At 45.2% G+C, this 18,751-nt stretch overlaps 1 protein-coding gene across 1 annotated transcript; it reads right to left on the reverse strand.

Moving 5' to 3' along the window:
• Window positions 1-1,617: 1,617 nt before the first annotated feature.
• On the reverse strand, window positions 1,618-16,366 carry slc5a6a (solute carrier family 5 member 6a). The gene is made up of 16 exons (XM_056294819.1): window positions 16,241-16,366; window positions 15,418-15,639; window positions 13,551-13,616; window positions 12,214-12,265; window positions 11,836-11,903; window positions 10,235-10,389; window positions 9,331-9,471; window positions 8,182-8,311; window positions 7,029-7,117; window positions 5,406-5,518; window positions 4,989-5,056; window positions 4,011-4,097; window positions 3,526-3,707; window positions 2,565-2,668; window positions 1,941-2,062; window positions 1,618-1,818 (listed from the first exon to the last, which is right to left on the reverse strand). The coding sequence occupies exons 1-16, from the start codon at window positions 16,364-16,366 to the stop codon at window positions 1,618-1,620; spliced, it is 1,926 nt and encodes a 641-aa protein (XP_056150794.1).
• Between the last annotated feature and the right edge of the window lie 2,385 nt (window positions 16,367-18,751).

Genomic DNA, 18,751 nt, shown 5'->3' on the forward strand with positions numbered 1-18,751 from the left:
CGCCTTTGGTCTGAACGTAGCATAAGAACGAACAGTGCGTTGACTTGGGTGGTTTTTCGGTTTGGTTTGTGTGTCGGAGGCCTGAACAAAACAAAAAGTTTGGTGCTCACAAAAACGACACGCGTGTACTTAAGAAGTCGGATGGTCTCCATTTGATTAGTAAGGTCGTACTAATACTCACATTTTCCTAATTGAGTAAACCTCCGAGGCTACTTTAGCGTCTAAGGACTCGGTTGAATTTATCATCTGGAAAAGCAACACCGCCGCCTGTGGCCTTCCATGGACACGGCGTTACGTTTTAAAAGGGCACAAAAGGGACGTGGTTAAATGGCAAAATATAAGCTCAGAGAACTGGCTGTTCTAGACTCACCCCACCCCCCCAAAAAACAACAACAAAGTCAGAAGTCCTCCAAAACCCAATTTCTTTACCAGGAATGAGACGAGGCGTCCCCACGGTCGGTCAGGATGTGAGGCGGCCATCTCGTTCGTCCTCCCTCGTCTCCCAAACACCACGTGCACTCGTGACGCATGCAGCCTGATTCTGACCGGCAGCGTGGAGATTCCACCCAATGGCAGTTGAGACAACGCGTGCGCGATCCAGTTGCTATGGCAACCCCCCCACACACAACGTTATAGATTTGTCATATGTACATTTTAACGAAGGGCTGGGAAGGCCACTATTTAATTCAAGGCCACGTGAAACAACTACACGTGACAGGGACAAATGCAGCCACGCTAACATAAATCTCTATTTAATGCCTTCCCTTATGTTTCAGTCTAGCTGAACATAATTATCTTTTTAAATTATATCCTGTACATACTGAGATATTTATACTTGTTTTTTTTATCTCCCCTACAAAAATATTTTTTTTTATATAAAAGACTTCATGTTTACTGTAGTCACTACCTGATTCTTCCGCTGTGTCAAAGCAGAACCGCTGGGCTCCGTAGTTCACTCACTGTCCTTGACATAAAACCATGTTTTAAAGCACATCGTGACAGTTTCCATAAGCTTTATGGTGAGGTCTAAATAAATAAATGTTAGTAATCTGAATATTCATTATCACGGAAATTACTCATTATGGTGAGGTCAAGGGTCATCTGTGCGATTAATAAAGATCAATGGTTTATCTTAAGTCACTGACCTGAAACGAAATCATTTTTGTTTTCATTTCATTCTCATCTCACCATCGGTCAGCTTTCATTTTTCAACTGCGGCTCCGCAAATTTGGATCTTCCAGTCAGTATCAATTAAGGATCTGTGTCACAGAAGATGCACCTCTTCAGCACACATCTTATGAATTTCATTTACATTTCTGTTATTATAACTTGTGTAAGCAAAAAAAAAAAAAAAAAAAAAAAAAAAAACACCACAGTAGTGTAACATCATCATTTAAAAACTCCCTTTTCCACTTACTCCCTCAGTGATGGATGTTAACATCCGCACTCCAGACATACAGGGGCTTCACTCTGTGTCCCAAGGCCCATTTGGGGGCCCCGTCCCCTTGGAAGTGCAAACTGAGGTGAGGGTGGTAGTTGGGTTCTAGTGCATTTGTGTGCGTGTGCGTGTGTGTGTGTGTGTGTGTGTGTGTATGGTCATCTAGGAGAACAGAAGAATCACAAGGCCGTTTCCTGGACCGTGTGTGCCTTCAGCTGACAGGAAGGCACGGGAGTCCCGCTCTTCTTGTCTCCATTCTCCGCTTTGCTGTCCTTTACTCGTTTCGTCTCATCTTCTGCAACGACGTCCTCCTTGGGGTAGGCCTCACCGTTGCTCTCCTTCTTGGCCATCTGGTAAGGCTGTGTCTCAACCATTTTGGACTGAAGAATGGGTGTGAAAACAATTTCAAAGGGCAGTGAGGTTAATTAGACTGACGTGAGCTTGACAGTAAACGTAAATAAACCCCAAAACAGCACCGACTGTGGTTAAAATCTCAGTTTACCTTCTGAGGCAGAGGAGTGACACAGCACAGCTTCTCTCTGTAGCGTTGAGGCAGGAAGAAGAGCAGATTGCCCAGGATCGGGTAAACTGTACCCGGGGTCAACTCCTTCTCCTTCATAGGACCTACCGCACGGGCAGGCGAGTTGACGTGTGTTATCTCAGAATCCAGTTTCAGTTTTTATGCTTAATATGAACATTAAAGGAAAAATAAAGCGATGTTTATGAAACTGAGCCCTATTTTCCTATCACCAGGAATCAAACCAAGCGATGTGGGGCAGAATCTCCTAAGTTGATTCAGTATTGAGCGAGCTAGTGTCAGCTGACTGCTGCATGCCAAGCTGAAAGAACTCTTTTAGTGGACGTCATTTGGTGAAGGATTACATTGCAGCTTGGCGCACAGCAGTTGGCTGATGCAAGTTTGCTCAATATGGGATCAATTTACAAGATCATGTTAACAAACGCTCAGTTTGACTCCTAATGATAGGAAAATTAAATACCAGCGTTTTCCCTAAAGTTTGATTTGTGTGTGTGTGTGTGTGTGTGTGTGTGTGTGTGTGTGTGTGTGTGTGTGTGTGTGTGTGTGTGTGTGTGTGTGTGTGTGTGTGTGTGTGTGTGTAGGTGTTACCTGTGAGCAGACTGACCAGCAGTCCCACCACCACCACGGTGGTTGAGTTGTGAGCGCTGTACCACATGTAAGACAGCGAATAGAGAGCCTCCACACCTGTCGGCCTGTGGAGAGGCAGGGAGGGAAAGAAAAACAGGAAGGAAAAGAGAAATAGTTCAAGTACAAATATCAAAAATGGTTTTCACCTTCATCAACTTTTTCTGGTCAATATACAGATATTATTGAAAGCATGCCTAAATATAATCTAAAACCTATTGATTATATCTGTCATAAAATATGACATGATATTATTAGATTTGACAGATAACCTACGAGCAGAATGGAAAGCGGCCAGCCCCTGATAATGTACCACTGTAGCATCATATGAAATACCAGAAATAAATAAAAGTAACATACAAGTCCCTCTCTCCTCCATCACATGGCCAGGCTTGATCTTGAATGATTGAAAATGACAATAAAGGAGCGTCCAGGTGGCATGGCAGTCTATTCTGTGTTACCTCCGGCTTGGTCGGGCATCCCTACAGACACAATCGGCCGTGTCTGCTTGGTCGGGCATCCCTACAGACACAATCGGCCGTGTCTGCGGGTGGGAAGCCAGATGTGGGTATGTGTCCTGGTCGCTGCACTGGCGCCTCCTCTGGTCGGTCGGGGCACCTGTTCAGAGGGGAGGGGGAACTGGGGGGAATGGCGTGATCCTCCCACGCGCTATGCCCCCTGGCAAAAGTCCTCACTGTCAGGTGAAAAGAAGTGGCTGGCGACTCCACATGTATCGGAGGAGGCATGTGGTAGTCTCCAGCCCTCCCCGGATCGGCAGAGGGGGTGGAGCAGCAACCGGGACGGCTCGGAAGAGGGGGGTAATTGGCTGGATACAATTGGGGAGTAAAAAAAAAAAGGGGGGGATCCAAAAAAAAACAAAAAACTTTTACATATCCCTGAGGAGACCTTTAATTGACAGTGGTACCTTGGCTTTGGCGTGACTGGGCTGACCAGTGTTGTCATGACAGCAGTGGTCAGGTTGCTGAGGGGCAAGGCTGTGGCGTTAATGGGTGGCATGGGGGCTGAGCCGGACATACGCATCACAAAACTGCCGATGCCAATCCAGAATGCCATCACGAGGCCCGCTACTAAACCAACCACCGCACCCTGAGAGAGGAGGAATGGGGGGGGGGGGGGACAATGAAGAATAGATTTGTTGAAGCTTTATGAACTGAGGAAGCTGTCGTCACTCTGCCATCATGCATCCTGAATTAAAACCAGCTGAAATGAAATCAAGAATCCAAAATGCAGGGCTTTAAATGTCTGATCGCTTGGAGACGCTTAAATCTAAACAATCAAAACTTAACCCAATAAAGGCAGAATTTTAGGACAAATCATCAAAATAATCCAAACCCGAACACAGCAGCTACCTAAAACAACTGATGAAGTTCTCAGTTCAGAGGGACTTACAATTGAGTTGGCCCAGGGGAAGAACATGCCCAGGCAGAAGAGGCCCAGAAGAGGACCACCGATCATCCCAAAGATGCTGAAGGCTGCCTGAGAGACACGGAGGAAGGAGAAAGTAGATGTCAGACAATGGGCGACATTTTCACAGCACCATATGGACAAGGAACCAGCAGCACAGCATCTATAAAACGAGAGTGTATGTTTATATGTTCACTTAAAACTCCACAAATACTCACGGTAGAACAAAAAGAAAGGCATCTTTAGAATCAGCACTCCCCAAGGATTGCACAGTTCGAAAAATATTTAAAAAAACAAGGAAAAAATTTGATTTATTTGTGAAATTGGGTTTATTTTGTGGCAATTTGCGGCGGCGGCCAAGACTGTATGTTTGTATGTTCGCTTAAAACTCCACAAATACTCATTGTAGAACAAAAAGAAAGGTGTCTATGGAATCAGCACTTTCTAAGGATTGCAAAGTTCAAAAAATATTTCAAAAACCAAGCAAATAATTTATTTACTGGCAAAATTGAGAAGATTCATTTATTCAACATTCGTTTATCACATTCAATTCAATTCAATTTATTGTCATTAAAAACAATGTGCAGGCATGTTAAAAATGAAATGAACATGTATCATATCATAAACATGTATCATATCATAAATTGTCCTATATTTCATCATCAATTATATCGTACAGATCAGATCGTGGTGGTTGTTTTGGTGAGAACATTTTCCCCGAGCAATGCTGGGTACCTCTGCTAGTACTAGTATTAACAACAAATGGGTACTCTTGCATGATAATCACTTATAATGTACCCCTATTTGTATTAGCTATAGAGCTGTCTCAGAAAGTAATCAACAAATGAGCAACTAAATAAACAAATATGATCATCTGCATAGAGAGAGAGGAAACTACTTTTGCGGTTCTACATCACTGTCTGATTATTGATTAATTATAATATAAACAGACTGAATAGTCACCTGCAACACCGAGCCCATCAGAGAGGCGAGGTAGGCCATAGCCAGACACACCAGGCCATACGCCAGTGCTGTGGGGAAGATGGCCGACAGGTTTATACATTGATCATACATGCTGCTGGTCACATCCAGTGCGCTAAGCTCATGGGAGGTTTGACTATTTAACACAAGAGCTGTTTAATACCTCCTCTGACCCCGTGTGGCAATTGTGCAACAATGGCTGGTGTCTACAAGTGAGTTCACCTTCAAATTTCCATATCATCACTTTGAAATGGGAAAGATATTCATAGCTAATATGAAAACATAATACAGTGGATCCATTTTGCATCGTTTTGGCAGCTGAGGTCACTTATCTAATAGTATGAATAATAATCTAATAGTAAGAACCAGGAAAAACGAAAATAAAACAAAGGATCTCACCTAATCCTTTGGAGAGCAGTGTGGCCTTAGCTTCAGTCATGGCTGGAAAATGGGGCTTTATCAAGTCCTCCATCGTTACTGTTGCCAGCGAGTTGAAGGCTGAAGAGATGGTGCTGGACAGGAAGGGAGATGCACGAAGAGAAACAGGACACGGAGGATACATAATAGGCTCAGCTTTTCCATGCAACATAAATCCAAATATAAAACAAACGCCATCAAATTAATGTTGCAGTGAGATGGGTCAAGCTTTGTGCTCAACTAACAGTACCGGGTCTACAGTAAAGCTCCATTAAAATGACAAGAATCCCATTTCTGCAGTCTGCCAGTTCTCTCTCTCTCTCTCATCTCTGCCTCTCATTTGCTCTCATATAAAATTAATGGACTGTGCACGAGTTTCAGTACCCAGGATATATCAGAATACGTGCTCACTGTGTGGAAGGAAGGTACAGTCTGTCAGTGCCAAGGTTTATCACTTAGAGGCAGATGGCTCACCGTCAGGTTGAAAATAAGGACTGCATGTAACACTAGCCTTGATAATTAATACTTGGGTTTGTATCCTGCCACAATACTTCGCGTTAGCATAACCACATACACACGTGCACTTGGCCCTTACTCTACCTAGTATTCACATTCACCCTCCACACACACACACACACACACACACACACACACACACCTCAGGTACAAGTAAATAGTTGCACTTTTGCACTTTTAACTTGTTTCATGTAAAGTACATGGATTTATATTTTTATGCAAGAAATCCATCAATCTAATTTCTATGTCTGCTTATCCTTGTCAGGGCAGTGAGGGTGTTGGGGCCTGTCCCAGCAGACACTGGGTGCAAGGCAGGTTCAATCTCTGGACAGGGTGCCAGTCCATCGCAGGGTGAACACAGACATACACCCAATCACACTCACAATCAGAAGAAGAAAGCCACTTTATTTTGTCATTGTACAGGTTACAGTGAACTCCAGTTCTTTCCATTGCCTTGCTCAGGGGCATAGACAGGAGTATTAACCCTAACATGCATGTCTTTTTGATGGTGGGAGGAAACCAGAGCACCCGGAGCAAACCCACACAAACATGGGGAGAACATACAAACTCCACAGAGAAAGGACCTGGGATGGCCTGGGGTTTGAACCCAGGACCTTCTCGCTGTGAGGCAACAGTGCTAACCACTGGGCCAAGGTGCCACCCACGTCTTCAGTCCACAAAAACCTGCTTCTATTTGAACAGTGGGAGGAAACCCATGCAAAAACGAGAATAATGTGCAAACTCCACACAGGAAGGACCAGAACCAAGATCAAAACCTAGAACCTTCTCACTGTGAGGCAACAGCGCTATGAAACGATATATGTATCAATCAACTTCGATCGAAAAAATAAAAACCCTGATATCCATGTGAAGGTTCAGTGACTGCAAGGCTGGCACTGGGACCAGAATTGTTTTAGGATCAAAACAAAGCAGCTAGTGCAGAACACTTTTCCCATGATAGACTAGTAGCTGTTTGCCTCTGCAAATTGTAACCAAGCTTTTCAACGGCGTGCAGAGGGCAGAATACCTAACATGCATTTGGGCAGAAGGGGAGATGTTTTTATGGACTAGGGGTGCTGGGTGGCTTACCTAAGGGCTCCACTGAAGAGACAGGCCACAAACAGCCCTGGGAGCCCAGGCAGGTCCTTGAACACATCCATCACAAAGTACAGCACCATCTGCAGAAGGAAAGTGGATGTGAGGGAGGAACTAACATGGCCTGAGCAGGCATCTAAAATCCTGCAACTACCAGGCTTCACAATTTAACTGAGTTACAATTACAGGACTGACTAAATACATACATTTGTGTGGGCTGTGGTAATAGTGATATAACTCATCAATAAACGTAAAAATGGCCTTTTTCGAGATGCTCGACCTCGACAAAAATCATCTCCTTTTGCTCAACATACACCCGGCAACAGTCTATAATTTTAGTGTTGTCTGCATTGACAGTGAGATTGACTCTGATTTGCTTTTACTTCTGATTTGCCGATTTGATTTGGGCTACTACTTGCAGCCTTATTGGTCCAGAAAGAATACCTTCCCAGATTCAGAGGTTTTAACATCAGTCGTGGCGGTCGGATGGCTTCTACCGCACCAAGCCTTTCTTTGATAATCGACTGGTCACTTGGATGCAACATCCACCCATCCGTTATCCAAACCGCTGATCCTGCTCTCAGGGTCGCGGGGACGCTAAAGCCTAACCCAGCAGTCATTGGGCAGCAGGCGGGGAGACACCCTGGACAGGCTGCCAGGCCATCACAGGTCTGACACACACACACATATTCACACCTAGGGACAATTTAGTACGGCCGATTCACCTGACCTACATGTCTTTGGACTGTAGGAGGAAACCGGAGCACCCGATGAAACCCACGCAGACACGGGGAGAACACGCAAACTCCACACAGAGGACGACCCGGGACGACCCCCAAGGTTGGACGTCCCCGGGGCTCGAACCCTGGGCCCTTCTGCTGTGAGGCGACCGTGCTAACCACTGCGCCACCGTGCCGCCCCCTGGATGCAACAAATAATCCTAATCTCACAAGAAAAACGGCATTTGTGACAAAGTGTGAAGCCGTGCCGATAAATCTGTACGTGTTTACTACGTTATCATTTGAGCGTTTCAGGGCTTAACACGGGTGTTGTGTGTTGCTTGCCTCTGTGACTCTGTGCTCATTACTGACTCATTATTGATCACATGACCCAGTGAGCGTTAACACAGTAGTGAAGAGCTGCTTGCCTGGTCATTTGTTTTGACGTAGCCTTTGTCCAGGGGGCTGTCCTCTCCGTAGCGGGCGAACATGACCAGACCCATCAGACAGCCCAGGCACAGCACGATCTGCTGGCATGGGAACACCACGTAGCATGACCTACACAGACACACATGGGGGTTGGGGGGCGAAAAAGTCAAAGGTCAAACACGTGGGTTTCTCTGGTCTGTGAAGCGCTCTGTGAAATGTGGTCTTAGGAAAGGGCTGCGCAAATAAGTTTATGATTACAGTGAAGATAACTGCTGTTGCTTTCCACTGTACACTTTAGAACATTACATTACCTTTCATATGTTTCAAGGATTTTTATATTTGATATAATCTGATTACATCAACAACGGAAACCTTTTCCGTTTGCCTTTTATATGACCATAAAAAGACAGAAAATTTATTATATTCATTGTATATTTCTATTATTAATTCTTCAAGTAAAATCCATTATTTACATTGGCAAGAATTTACTATATAAGTAAAAATAACCCATTTTGGATTGTCTAATAGGGACCATTGAGAAATATTTTGCTACAGCCTATTTTTTTGCTACGGGAGATCCAAGACGAGACGCTCTAAAATCAGTATGTGCTGTCATGGCTTTTCTCTCTTTTCATCGGCCACTTTTGGATCCCCCCCTCCTTTTCTCCCAAATTGTATCTAGCCAATTACCCAACTCTTCCGAGCCGTCCCGGTCGCTGCTCCACCCCCTCTGCCGATCCGGGGCGGGCTGCAGACCACCACATGCCTCCTCTGATACATGTGGAGTCGCCAGCCGCTTCTTTTCACCTGACAGTGAGGAGTTTTGCCAGGGGGACGCAGCGCGTGGGAGGATCATGCTATTCCCCCCAGTTCCCCCTCCCTCCTGAACAGGCGCCCCAACCGACCAGAGGAGGCGTTAGTGCAACGACCAGGACACATACCCACATCGGGCTTCCCACCCGCAGACACGGCCAATCGTGTCTGTAGGGATGCCCGACCAAGCCGGAGGTAACACGGGGATTGGAACCAGTGATCCCTGTGTTGGTAAGCAATGGAATAGACCGCCACGACACCCGGACGCCCAGTTTTGGATTATTACTGTTAACCAGATTGTTAGTCAGCAGAAAGAGATCCGTGGTCAGACTTACATGACAGCCTCTCTTTCCGTTCGGGAACTGAGGTACCTCTGGACCTGGGCCTGGTTGACCCCGTACAGAGCCAGCATCAGGAAGACCCCACCCACGCCCAGCGTCCAGAAAGTATGGCGCTCCAACGGGTCAGGGTTCAAGCTACACAGGAAGTAAAAAAAGTTAAGTGAAAGAAGAGAGATGAAACCCATACGTGTTTGACTGGCACATCAGCCGGTTTATTTTTTGGCAGCCGTTGGACAAGTTCACTAGGAAATGGAAATGATTCTCAATGCCTTCAGGTGCCAGTACCGCACCGATACTAAAGCCACACTTGCAGCTCTTCTCACATCACAACACCTAATGAGGAAGAGGTAAAGACTGGGTAAAACAGTGGGATTTCCCCCTTAAATTCAGGTCACTCCAATCATGTTGAAAGCAAATACGGCACATTGTCAAGGCTCAGTGTTTTCAGTTTTTACCAATTTTCACCAAATTTTTTAAAGGGAGCAGATCGGTTTAAACTGATTTTCACCCGGATTTTATGTTTCCACGGATCCAAAAGTTGTTCCTGTTCGTGCAAGGTTACGTAACAGTGCCCTCTTGTGGCGAAATTCGGCATGCTGGATGGCTTTGAAAAATAAAAACCGAAAACGCTGAGCCTTGCACATTGTTGGCTGATGTAGCTCAATGACGGTGGGTGCTCTATATATAGATGTTGTGGAATAAAACTCATTTAATCAAACCAGGCTGTTCACTAAACACGCACAATTAATCAAAGTCTTGCTTTAAATTCTAGTAATTCTATCATTTGCTTGAATGTTTTCATCTAAATTTAACACCAGGACAATTTCAAATGTACATTTCTTATCTTCTATTTAAAATTCACTGTGCTATGAATGCATTTGCAACCAACTCCACTCACTCTAGGCTGGCGATACGACTGCCGTTGACCGCCTTCCTCCACACCTCGCCGATGCCCCCAGCCTGGCTTGCCCCCACAATGATGACCGCTAGCTGCCCTGCAAACATCACCACTGTCTGGAACACGTCGGTCCAAATCACTGCTTTCAGACCCCCCTGAAACACAACAGTCCTTGTGGTTTGTTTTCACACTTCTGGTACAGAAATAACACCGCTCAGAGTGACTCCAAATGGATGACACCATTCTCACCCGGCAAGAACGCACATTCTGTACCCGATATGGTGTCGGCATAATAAAATAAATACGACATCTGATCGTGCCCTTTGAATTCACACCTGGTACTGAAATGCACTGTTGTTTTCTATATTCTGTTCCACATTATAATTGGGTCTCGCTTTTCCCGCCCAACGTGCAAAGGAGAAGAGTGGGTGAGAGACGTGACGAGTCTGTTTTCAACAAACACAAGGCCATGGCACAGTTTCTCCAGCGGTGAAGGAATCTTTTTTTTGGGGGGGGGGGGATTTTGATATACTTTAATGATCCCTGTAGGGAAATTACACTCTGCATTTGACCCTTCCTAGCTGTGTAGCTAGGGGCAGTGGGCAGCCGCCGTGCAGCACCCAGGGACCGACTCCAGCTCGTCTTGCCATGCCTCGGTCAGGGACACGGACAGGACTATTAACCCTAACATGCATGTCTTTTAGATGGCGGGGAAAACCGGAGCACCCGGAGAAAACTCACCGCAGACACGGGGAGAACATGCAAACTCCACACAGAGGACGGCCTGGGGTGACCCCAAGGTTGGACAACCCCGGGGTTCGAACCCAGGACTCTTCTTGCTGTGAGGCGACAGCGCTAACCACTGTGCCACCGGGCCGCCCAAGTTGGAGTCAAGCGAAGCGGTACGTCATTTGGTTGCAGTCTCAATAATTTGTAGCTGCTGTGTATTTTACAATTCACTTAACGTGGATGAGTGAGAGGAATAATGGCTGGCAAAAGATGTTCCTGCCACACAGAGTATGGCGAGTCTGAGCAGATGGTGAGTTTCAGAACCCCAGTTCGTTTAGCTACTGACTCAAAGGATGAAAAGCTTGACTTTACTGGCACTGCTCTCTCACTTATATGTCGTACGGACTGCACTGACACCTGTCCGACTCTGGCTGAGATGCAAACAAAATGCTAGCTAGACTTCCTCCAGTGGTAGATCCAGATCCCATCACATGCTACATGCATTGTATGTATGAATGTGTGCATGCATGTATACACCTTGCAGTAATATCCATCCCTCCTCCTGATATCTGGATACAGAGTACATCTTAATACCATGTGTACTTGGACACAAGGAAACAGGGGTGTTTCTTTATATGACAATCACCTGCTTTCTGGTGGGTCAGTTACCACGACTTTGTTGGCTGAGAGCAAAAACTGGGAAACCTGTAAACGTTGTCATGCTTTTAACAGGGCGGCAACCGAAATAACCCCGACCGAACTGAACAGAGAGCAGACCAAGTGCTGCAAAATGAGAAATGAATGGGACGGATCACAGGGAAGGGTACTAGTTAGGGAGGAACGGACTCCAAGGCCTCAATTCTTCCTCTCACCAGAGTTGTGTAAAGCGTGCACACCAGTCCCATGGCCAACACTGCCCCCCAGAGGTCAAATCCAGTCACTGCAATTAAATACAAAGAAAATAATCGTGTTAGAAAATACTTAAAACTCTAATTCAAGCCTTGACATTCTCTCCTAAATTTACTTCCATCTAAGTAGGTATTTGGTATCATTACAAACCTTAGACTATTTAATTCAAAATTTACATATCACAGACAAAAGCAAGCAATGTCCAACTGCATAATAGACACGGAGACACATTTTAAGTGCCTTAAAGACAGACAAGTTTGTTGTGGTCTTTGGCAAATTCAAAGAGATAGTTTTGTTTTTTCCTTTTCTTTTTCTTCTAATTCTTTTTTTTTTTTTTTTACCTGCGTTGAGTGCTAAGGCCGGAGCATAAAGGACTACACCCATGTAAATGACCTGAAGAGAGGCAGAGGGACAAACACTGAATTATTGAAACAATCTGTTCTTGTAGGACTTGACCTCATAAAGCAAGCGAGTCAGTCCTAAATTTCTGAAACGTCGAACCTAACCCTGAAAAAGTTCCCAAAAGCATGAAAATCCAGCCATTATCCAAGCCGCTTATCCCAATCGGGATGGCGGGGACACTGGATTCTATCCCAGCAGTCATCGGGCAGCAGGCGGGGGAGACACCCAGGATAGGCCGCCAGTCCATCACAGGGCCGACACATTCACACCTAGGGACAATTTAGTACGGCCGATTCACCTGACCTACATGTCTTTGGACTGTGGGAGGAAACCCACGCAGACACGGGGAGAACATGCAAACTCCACACAGAGGACGACCTGGGACGACCCCCCAAGGCTGGACTACCCCGGGGCTCGAACCCAGGACCTTCTTGCTGTGAGGCGGCCGCGCTAACCACTGCACCACCGTGCAATCAAAAGCATGAAAATATGCAGCGATATACTGCGGATGTTTTTTAAATCACCTGTGTTGATACCAAAAGAGACCCAAGACCGAGTGAGTGAATAAGAAATTCATCATTCGAGCTGATGTCATCATTTCTAGACACATCAGGGCATTCGTGTCTCACTCTAACCTGTAGCATTGTGGTTTGGCTGTTTAATACAATTTGTCTTATTTTCAAATGTTTGCCAGCCACTGTGTATTTTCTGGTGAAATGGCAAAGTTGGCTGTGTTAGCTTAGCGAACTGAATGTCTCAGGAATAACGAAGACACATCAAATGACCCAACAGAGTACTGCATTACCACTGCACTGATCAAACCAGTTCTTATTAAACTGGTTTCACTCGCCATGTTGTTCAGAAGTGACTTGACTCTTGGAATTACCTGGTTCCACAGCTGACTTTAAAATCTGGCAATAGTAAAAGGCCTTTACAAGGTGGTTAAACATAAATAAATAAATAAATAAAATGAAATAACAGTAAGTTCAGACGGATCATTATGGCTTTTTAGGGGTCTCAAAGTGCGAGACCGGATTTTAGTTTTTCACCCAATAGTTTATAAGACATGAATTCATTGTCTGCATTAGCAAACATTACACCCAATTATAAGGATATTGGATCCACATATGAATATTAAATACACTGATATGTGTATCAACACACACACACACACAAACACACACACACACACACACACACACACACACACACACACACACACACACACACACACACACCTGCCATCCCCTAAAACACACAAAATGTAAGGGCATACCATCTGAAAGATGAAGGTCACAGTCCCACATACACGAACTGTCTTGTTGAAGCGTAGCTCCAGATACTGCCAAGAGGAAGTGGAAAAGAAAAGGAGGAGAAAAAAAACAACACCCAATTAAAATGGTAAATTACTGCAAATCAAGTCTTGCCAAAGGCTTCGGATCTTCTGCTGACACCAAACTCTTCCTCCACGTCAGGGGTTCTCACGTGTTTTCATATCACAAACCAGCCGAATAGACACGTTAAAAAGACATGGACGCTGACGTGGTAAGATTTTGTCCGGTGGTCTTGGCGGTCTGCACTGAACAGGAAGAGATAACGCTGCGATTAGGTGACCTTTTACATTTTCACAACCGAGGTCATTTCTTGTCCTTTTAATTCTAGGGAATTAATCCAATTCCTCACTTTGTTCAGGACCTCTGAAAGGCTTCAAAGACACCATGGGAGTCCTCAAAGACCACTTTGAGAAACACGGGGAGACTTTAATCTGTTCAGGGGAAAAAAAAGGGAAAGGAGGACTGGCTCTTTGGTGTTGGAATTTATACGTGAGCTTCCTGTGAGTGGTTTTGTGTCCAGTCCAGTTCAACTTCTGTAATGGGGAGATGTCCACACGATAACTCCCTAGGACACAATTACATCCACCTCTATTGCAGCCGGATGTGTTCATCCTAACGGAGCTCACAGACTTGTTTCCTGGACTACGAGTAGTTGTTGCATTAGGAAACAACCAACCATAGTCCTTTGAGATCAGGATTAGGACACCAGTCACAGACATTCACTGCTGGGAGGAGAACACTATTATCCCTGAACAGCCACAGATCAGAAAGTCCCATCCATTTTCCAAGCCACTTGGGGCCACGGGGTGCCGGAGAGTATCCCAGCAGTCATTGGGCAGAAGGCGGGGAGACACCCTGGACAGGCCGCCAGTCCATCTCAGGGCTGACACATTCACACCCAGGGACAATTTAGTATGTCTGATTCACCTGACCTACGTGTCTTTGGACTGTGGGAGGAAACCGGAGCACCCGGAGGAAACCCACGCAGACACGGGGAGAACATCCAAACTCCACACAGAGGACGACCTGGGATGACCCCCCAAGGTTGGACAACCCTGGGGTTCGAACCCGGGACCTTCTTGCTGTGAGGCGACCGCACTAACCACTGGGCTGCTGTGCTGCCTTTCACCTGACCTACATGTCTTTGGACTGTGGGAGGAAACCGGAGCACCTGGAGGAAATCGCAGTGGTTAGCACTATTGCCTCACAGCATGAAGGTCCTGGGTTCGAACCCTGAGGTTGTCCAACCTTGGGAGTCATCCCAGGTCATCCTTTGTGTGGAGATAAGAAAGTTGAGCCTCAAATATGAGTGGGGAGATACAGACAAAGGGAGAAATTGAAAATTTCAACATCAATTTCAATCTTGGCTTTTCATTCAAGGATGTTGATGCAAACTTTGAGAATGCAAATTAAAAAGCTGGAATGAAAAAAAAAAAAGAGGTGGGAAAAAATCCCTTTGGACAGCACATTAAACCTATTTTGTTGTCAACCAACTCAGATGTCAAGCTGATTTGAATTTCACCAGCCAACTCTTCGTGGATGAGAAAATGGTTCTAGAAATAGACTTTAAGAAGTGCAGGCATCTCATGTGGCTACTAGATTTGACAGTCTTACCGGCCATAGCTAAAACTGATTTAGGTTTAGTTCATTTTGCTAGCAATAAAACTTACCGCACACAACTCAAATAACCTGTGAGCCCAGGCTGGATCAGTGAGCTGGATGTCTCTGACCTATGAATGGTAATTTCAGACCATGGGTGGCATCATACACTACTTTTCAACCGCCCACCATTATCCATCACATACATACCTCATATGCGCTGGACAGGCGCAGCCTGTAGAAGACGGGTATGAACACATGGGCAGGGATGAGGAGGCCCAGGAAGTAGGAGCAGCCCAAGAACCAGTACTGCGTCCCATAGGTGTAGATTTCAGACGGAGCCCCCAAGATGGCCACGGCCGACTGGAAGGTGGCCAGCAGGGAAAGAGACACAGGCAGGCAACTCATGGACCGGTCCGCGAGCAGGAACTCCTATGAGTTAAAGTGTGTTAGCGTCAGATACCGTTTCTACAGACCTAACCTTATACCGTTTGCTAAAGAAAAGAACATTTGCCATTAAAAATGGCCTACACCTCGATTCCTCATATATACATCATCTTACTATCCATCCATCCATCCATTATCCACTTATCCCAATTGGGGTCGCGGGATGCTGGAGCCTATCCCAGCAGTCATTGAGCAGAAGGCGGGGAGACACTCTGGACAGGCCACCAGTCCATCGCAGGGCCAACACATTCACACCTAGGGACAATTTAGTACGGCCGAATCACCTGACCTACATGCCATTGGACTGTGGGAGGAAACCGGAGCACCCGCAGGAAACCCACGCAGACATGGGGAGAACATGCAAACTCCACACAGAGGACGACCTGGGATGACCCCCAAGGTTGGACAACCCTGGGGCTCAAACTCAAGACCTTCTTGCTGTGAGGCGACCGCGCTAACCACTGCGCCACCGTGCTGCCCTCATCTAACTATCCAAACACAAAACCAGGAAAAGTACCAAGAGAAGAAAAAAAAAACAAAAAGAGAACTACCACTAAAACCCCTGATGTTTTACAGTCTTGCCCACCTGTGTTGTGCGCTGGCGGCCGCCAGAGAAGGCATAGAAGAGGCCGATGCCAGCCGAAGCAACAAGCAACAAGGCAAAGATGACATAGTCCACCGTGGTGAAGTGCATCTGGACTACTTCCCTCATGATGCTGTTGGAGGTGGAGGTTAGGTGGGGTCAGGGGTAAGTTAAGACCGGCGGAGGACCAGCCCCTGGGGTTGATCACAGCAGTGAGGTAAACACGTCACCCATAGGCTAAGTCACTATGAGCTGAGAGAGAGAGAGAGAGAGAGAGAGAGAGAGAGAGAGAGAGAGAGAGAGAGAGAGAGAGAGAGAGAGAGAGAGAGAGAGAGAGAGAGAGAGAGAGAGCACAGCCACATTTATATGGAGCCATATTTTCCACTAACAGGACTAATAGCCTAATCCATCGAACGGTGCATTGAGTGACAACCTGTACTGAAACTCCATTTGAGTGAAGTGTACTTCCTCTCAAAAGGGGGTAGGTGCTGGGCGATATGAAAAAATACTGTCATCACAATAATCGTGTGGAATTTTACATGACAGACATATCACAATATCTGCTAACATATGCAAAAACACCATATTTAGGCCACATTGTACCATATTTAAGCCACATTGTACCATACTTAAGTAACATTGTATCATATTTAAGCAACATTGTACCATATTTAAGCCACATTGTACCACACTTAAGTAACATTGTATCATATTTAAGTAACATGGTATCATATTTAAGCCACATTGTACCATACTTAAGTAACATTGTACCATATTTAAGTAACATTGTACCATATTTAAGCCACATTGTACCATACTTAAGTAACATTGTACCATATTTAAGTAACATGGTATCATATTTAAGCCACATTGTACCATACTTAAGTAACATTGTACCATATTTAAGTAACATTGTACCACATTGTACCATATTTAAGTAACATTGTACCATATTTAAGTCACATTGCACCATACTTAAGCCACATTGTACCATATCTAAATTTGTTACATTGAACTGGCTGGTAAAGTATAAACTAATTTATACTTTACTAGCTTATACTAGTTTTCAAGTAATACTCCCCTCAAATATTTCAGACCTAATTTTGTGAGAAACTTTAGGTAACAGATTTTCATTATCATTAATTTAGTTGAATAAAATAGTGCATCACAACATAATAGCTGACACACATCCCAATACAATACCAATAAAGACGATGAGTGATAATATTGAACGAGTACCCAACCCTAGAATGGGGCCGCATCAACCTCTGTTTATTGATTGCCAGCCATGCACTGCTTCAATACACTACACAACAGACACAGTGAGGTTTGATATGGAGTGTGACACACAACTCAGTGTGTCGGGTCATTCTATATCTACTATATAACCAGATGTCAAGAGCATGGATGCAGGAGAGACAGAAAAGGTGAGTGAATGTGCAGTGAAGGAGGGGTTTTGAGCTGAACTGAGTGTCTCGCAACGATGACAAGGATCCAGTGAGGAATGCAGACGAGGGAGAGAGGAAAATATTCCATATTTCTGCAGACTGCAAAAATCAAGAAAATGATCTAATCTAAAATGAGCCAGATTTTGATGCTGTCATGGCATCTAACAGGAAACCACACTAGTTCTGATTAAAAGGGTCTGTTGGAAAATATTTTCATACCAGTACATAGCATACCAACACACACACACACACACACACACACACACACACACACACACACACACACACACACACACACACACACACACACACACACATTTGTTGTGACTGAACTTCAACTCTACATATAGAGCAGAATGACCCAACTCCTCAAGATAACAGAACAACAATTGAAACCTTTTCAACACATTTCAAAATCATAAGCATTTTACTTGTAGACCACATATGGGGGGGGGGCAAACTTTAGTGAGCAGAGGTTTAAAAATACATGGGCTATAATTTTTCAAGGTGAAGATATATTTTTTCTATATCATGGAGTCTTATAGTGTGTGTGTGTGTGAGAGAGAGAGAGAGAGAGAGAGAGAGAGAGAGAGAGAGAGAGAGAGAGAGAGAGAGAGAGAGAGAGAGAGAGAGAGAGAGAGAGAGAGAGAGAGAGAGAGAGAGAGAGAGAGAGAGAGAGAGAGAGAGAGAGAGAGAGAGAGAGAGAGAGAGAGACAGTAGAGAGGTCTTACCTGCTCTGTTCAGGATGAGCGCTGGCTGACACACACCGACTCTTTAACGCTCACCGGAGGGGAGTATCTCGTTCACAACCAATCACAACCACTGCAGAGACAACAGGCAGCATTTACAAAGTCGCACACATGATGAGGAACATCACATCAGAATCACAGCCACGTTCCTTGCCCATGTAGGTTTGCACTACATGGAGTTTGACTCCGGTTTCGTGGCTCTCTCAGTGTATTTAACATAGAATAACAAGGCGTCCGGGTGGCGTAGCGGTCTATTCCGTTGCCTACCACCACGGGAATCGCCGGTTCGAATCCCCGTGTTACCTCCGACTTGGTCG

The sequence above is a fragment of the Lampris incognitus genome, chromosome 15 (genome assembly GCF_029633865.1).
Source record: "Lampris incognitus isolate fLamInc1 chromosome 15, fLamInc1.hap2, whole genome shotgun sequence".
NCBI lineage: Eukaryota > Metazoa > Chordata > Actinopteri > Lampriformes > Lampridae > Lampris > Lampris incognitus.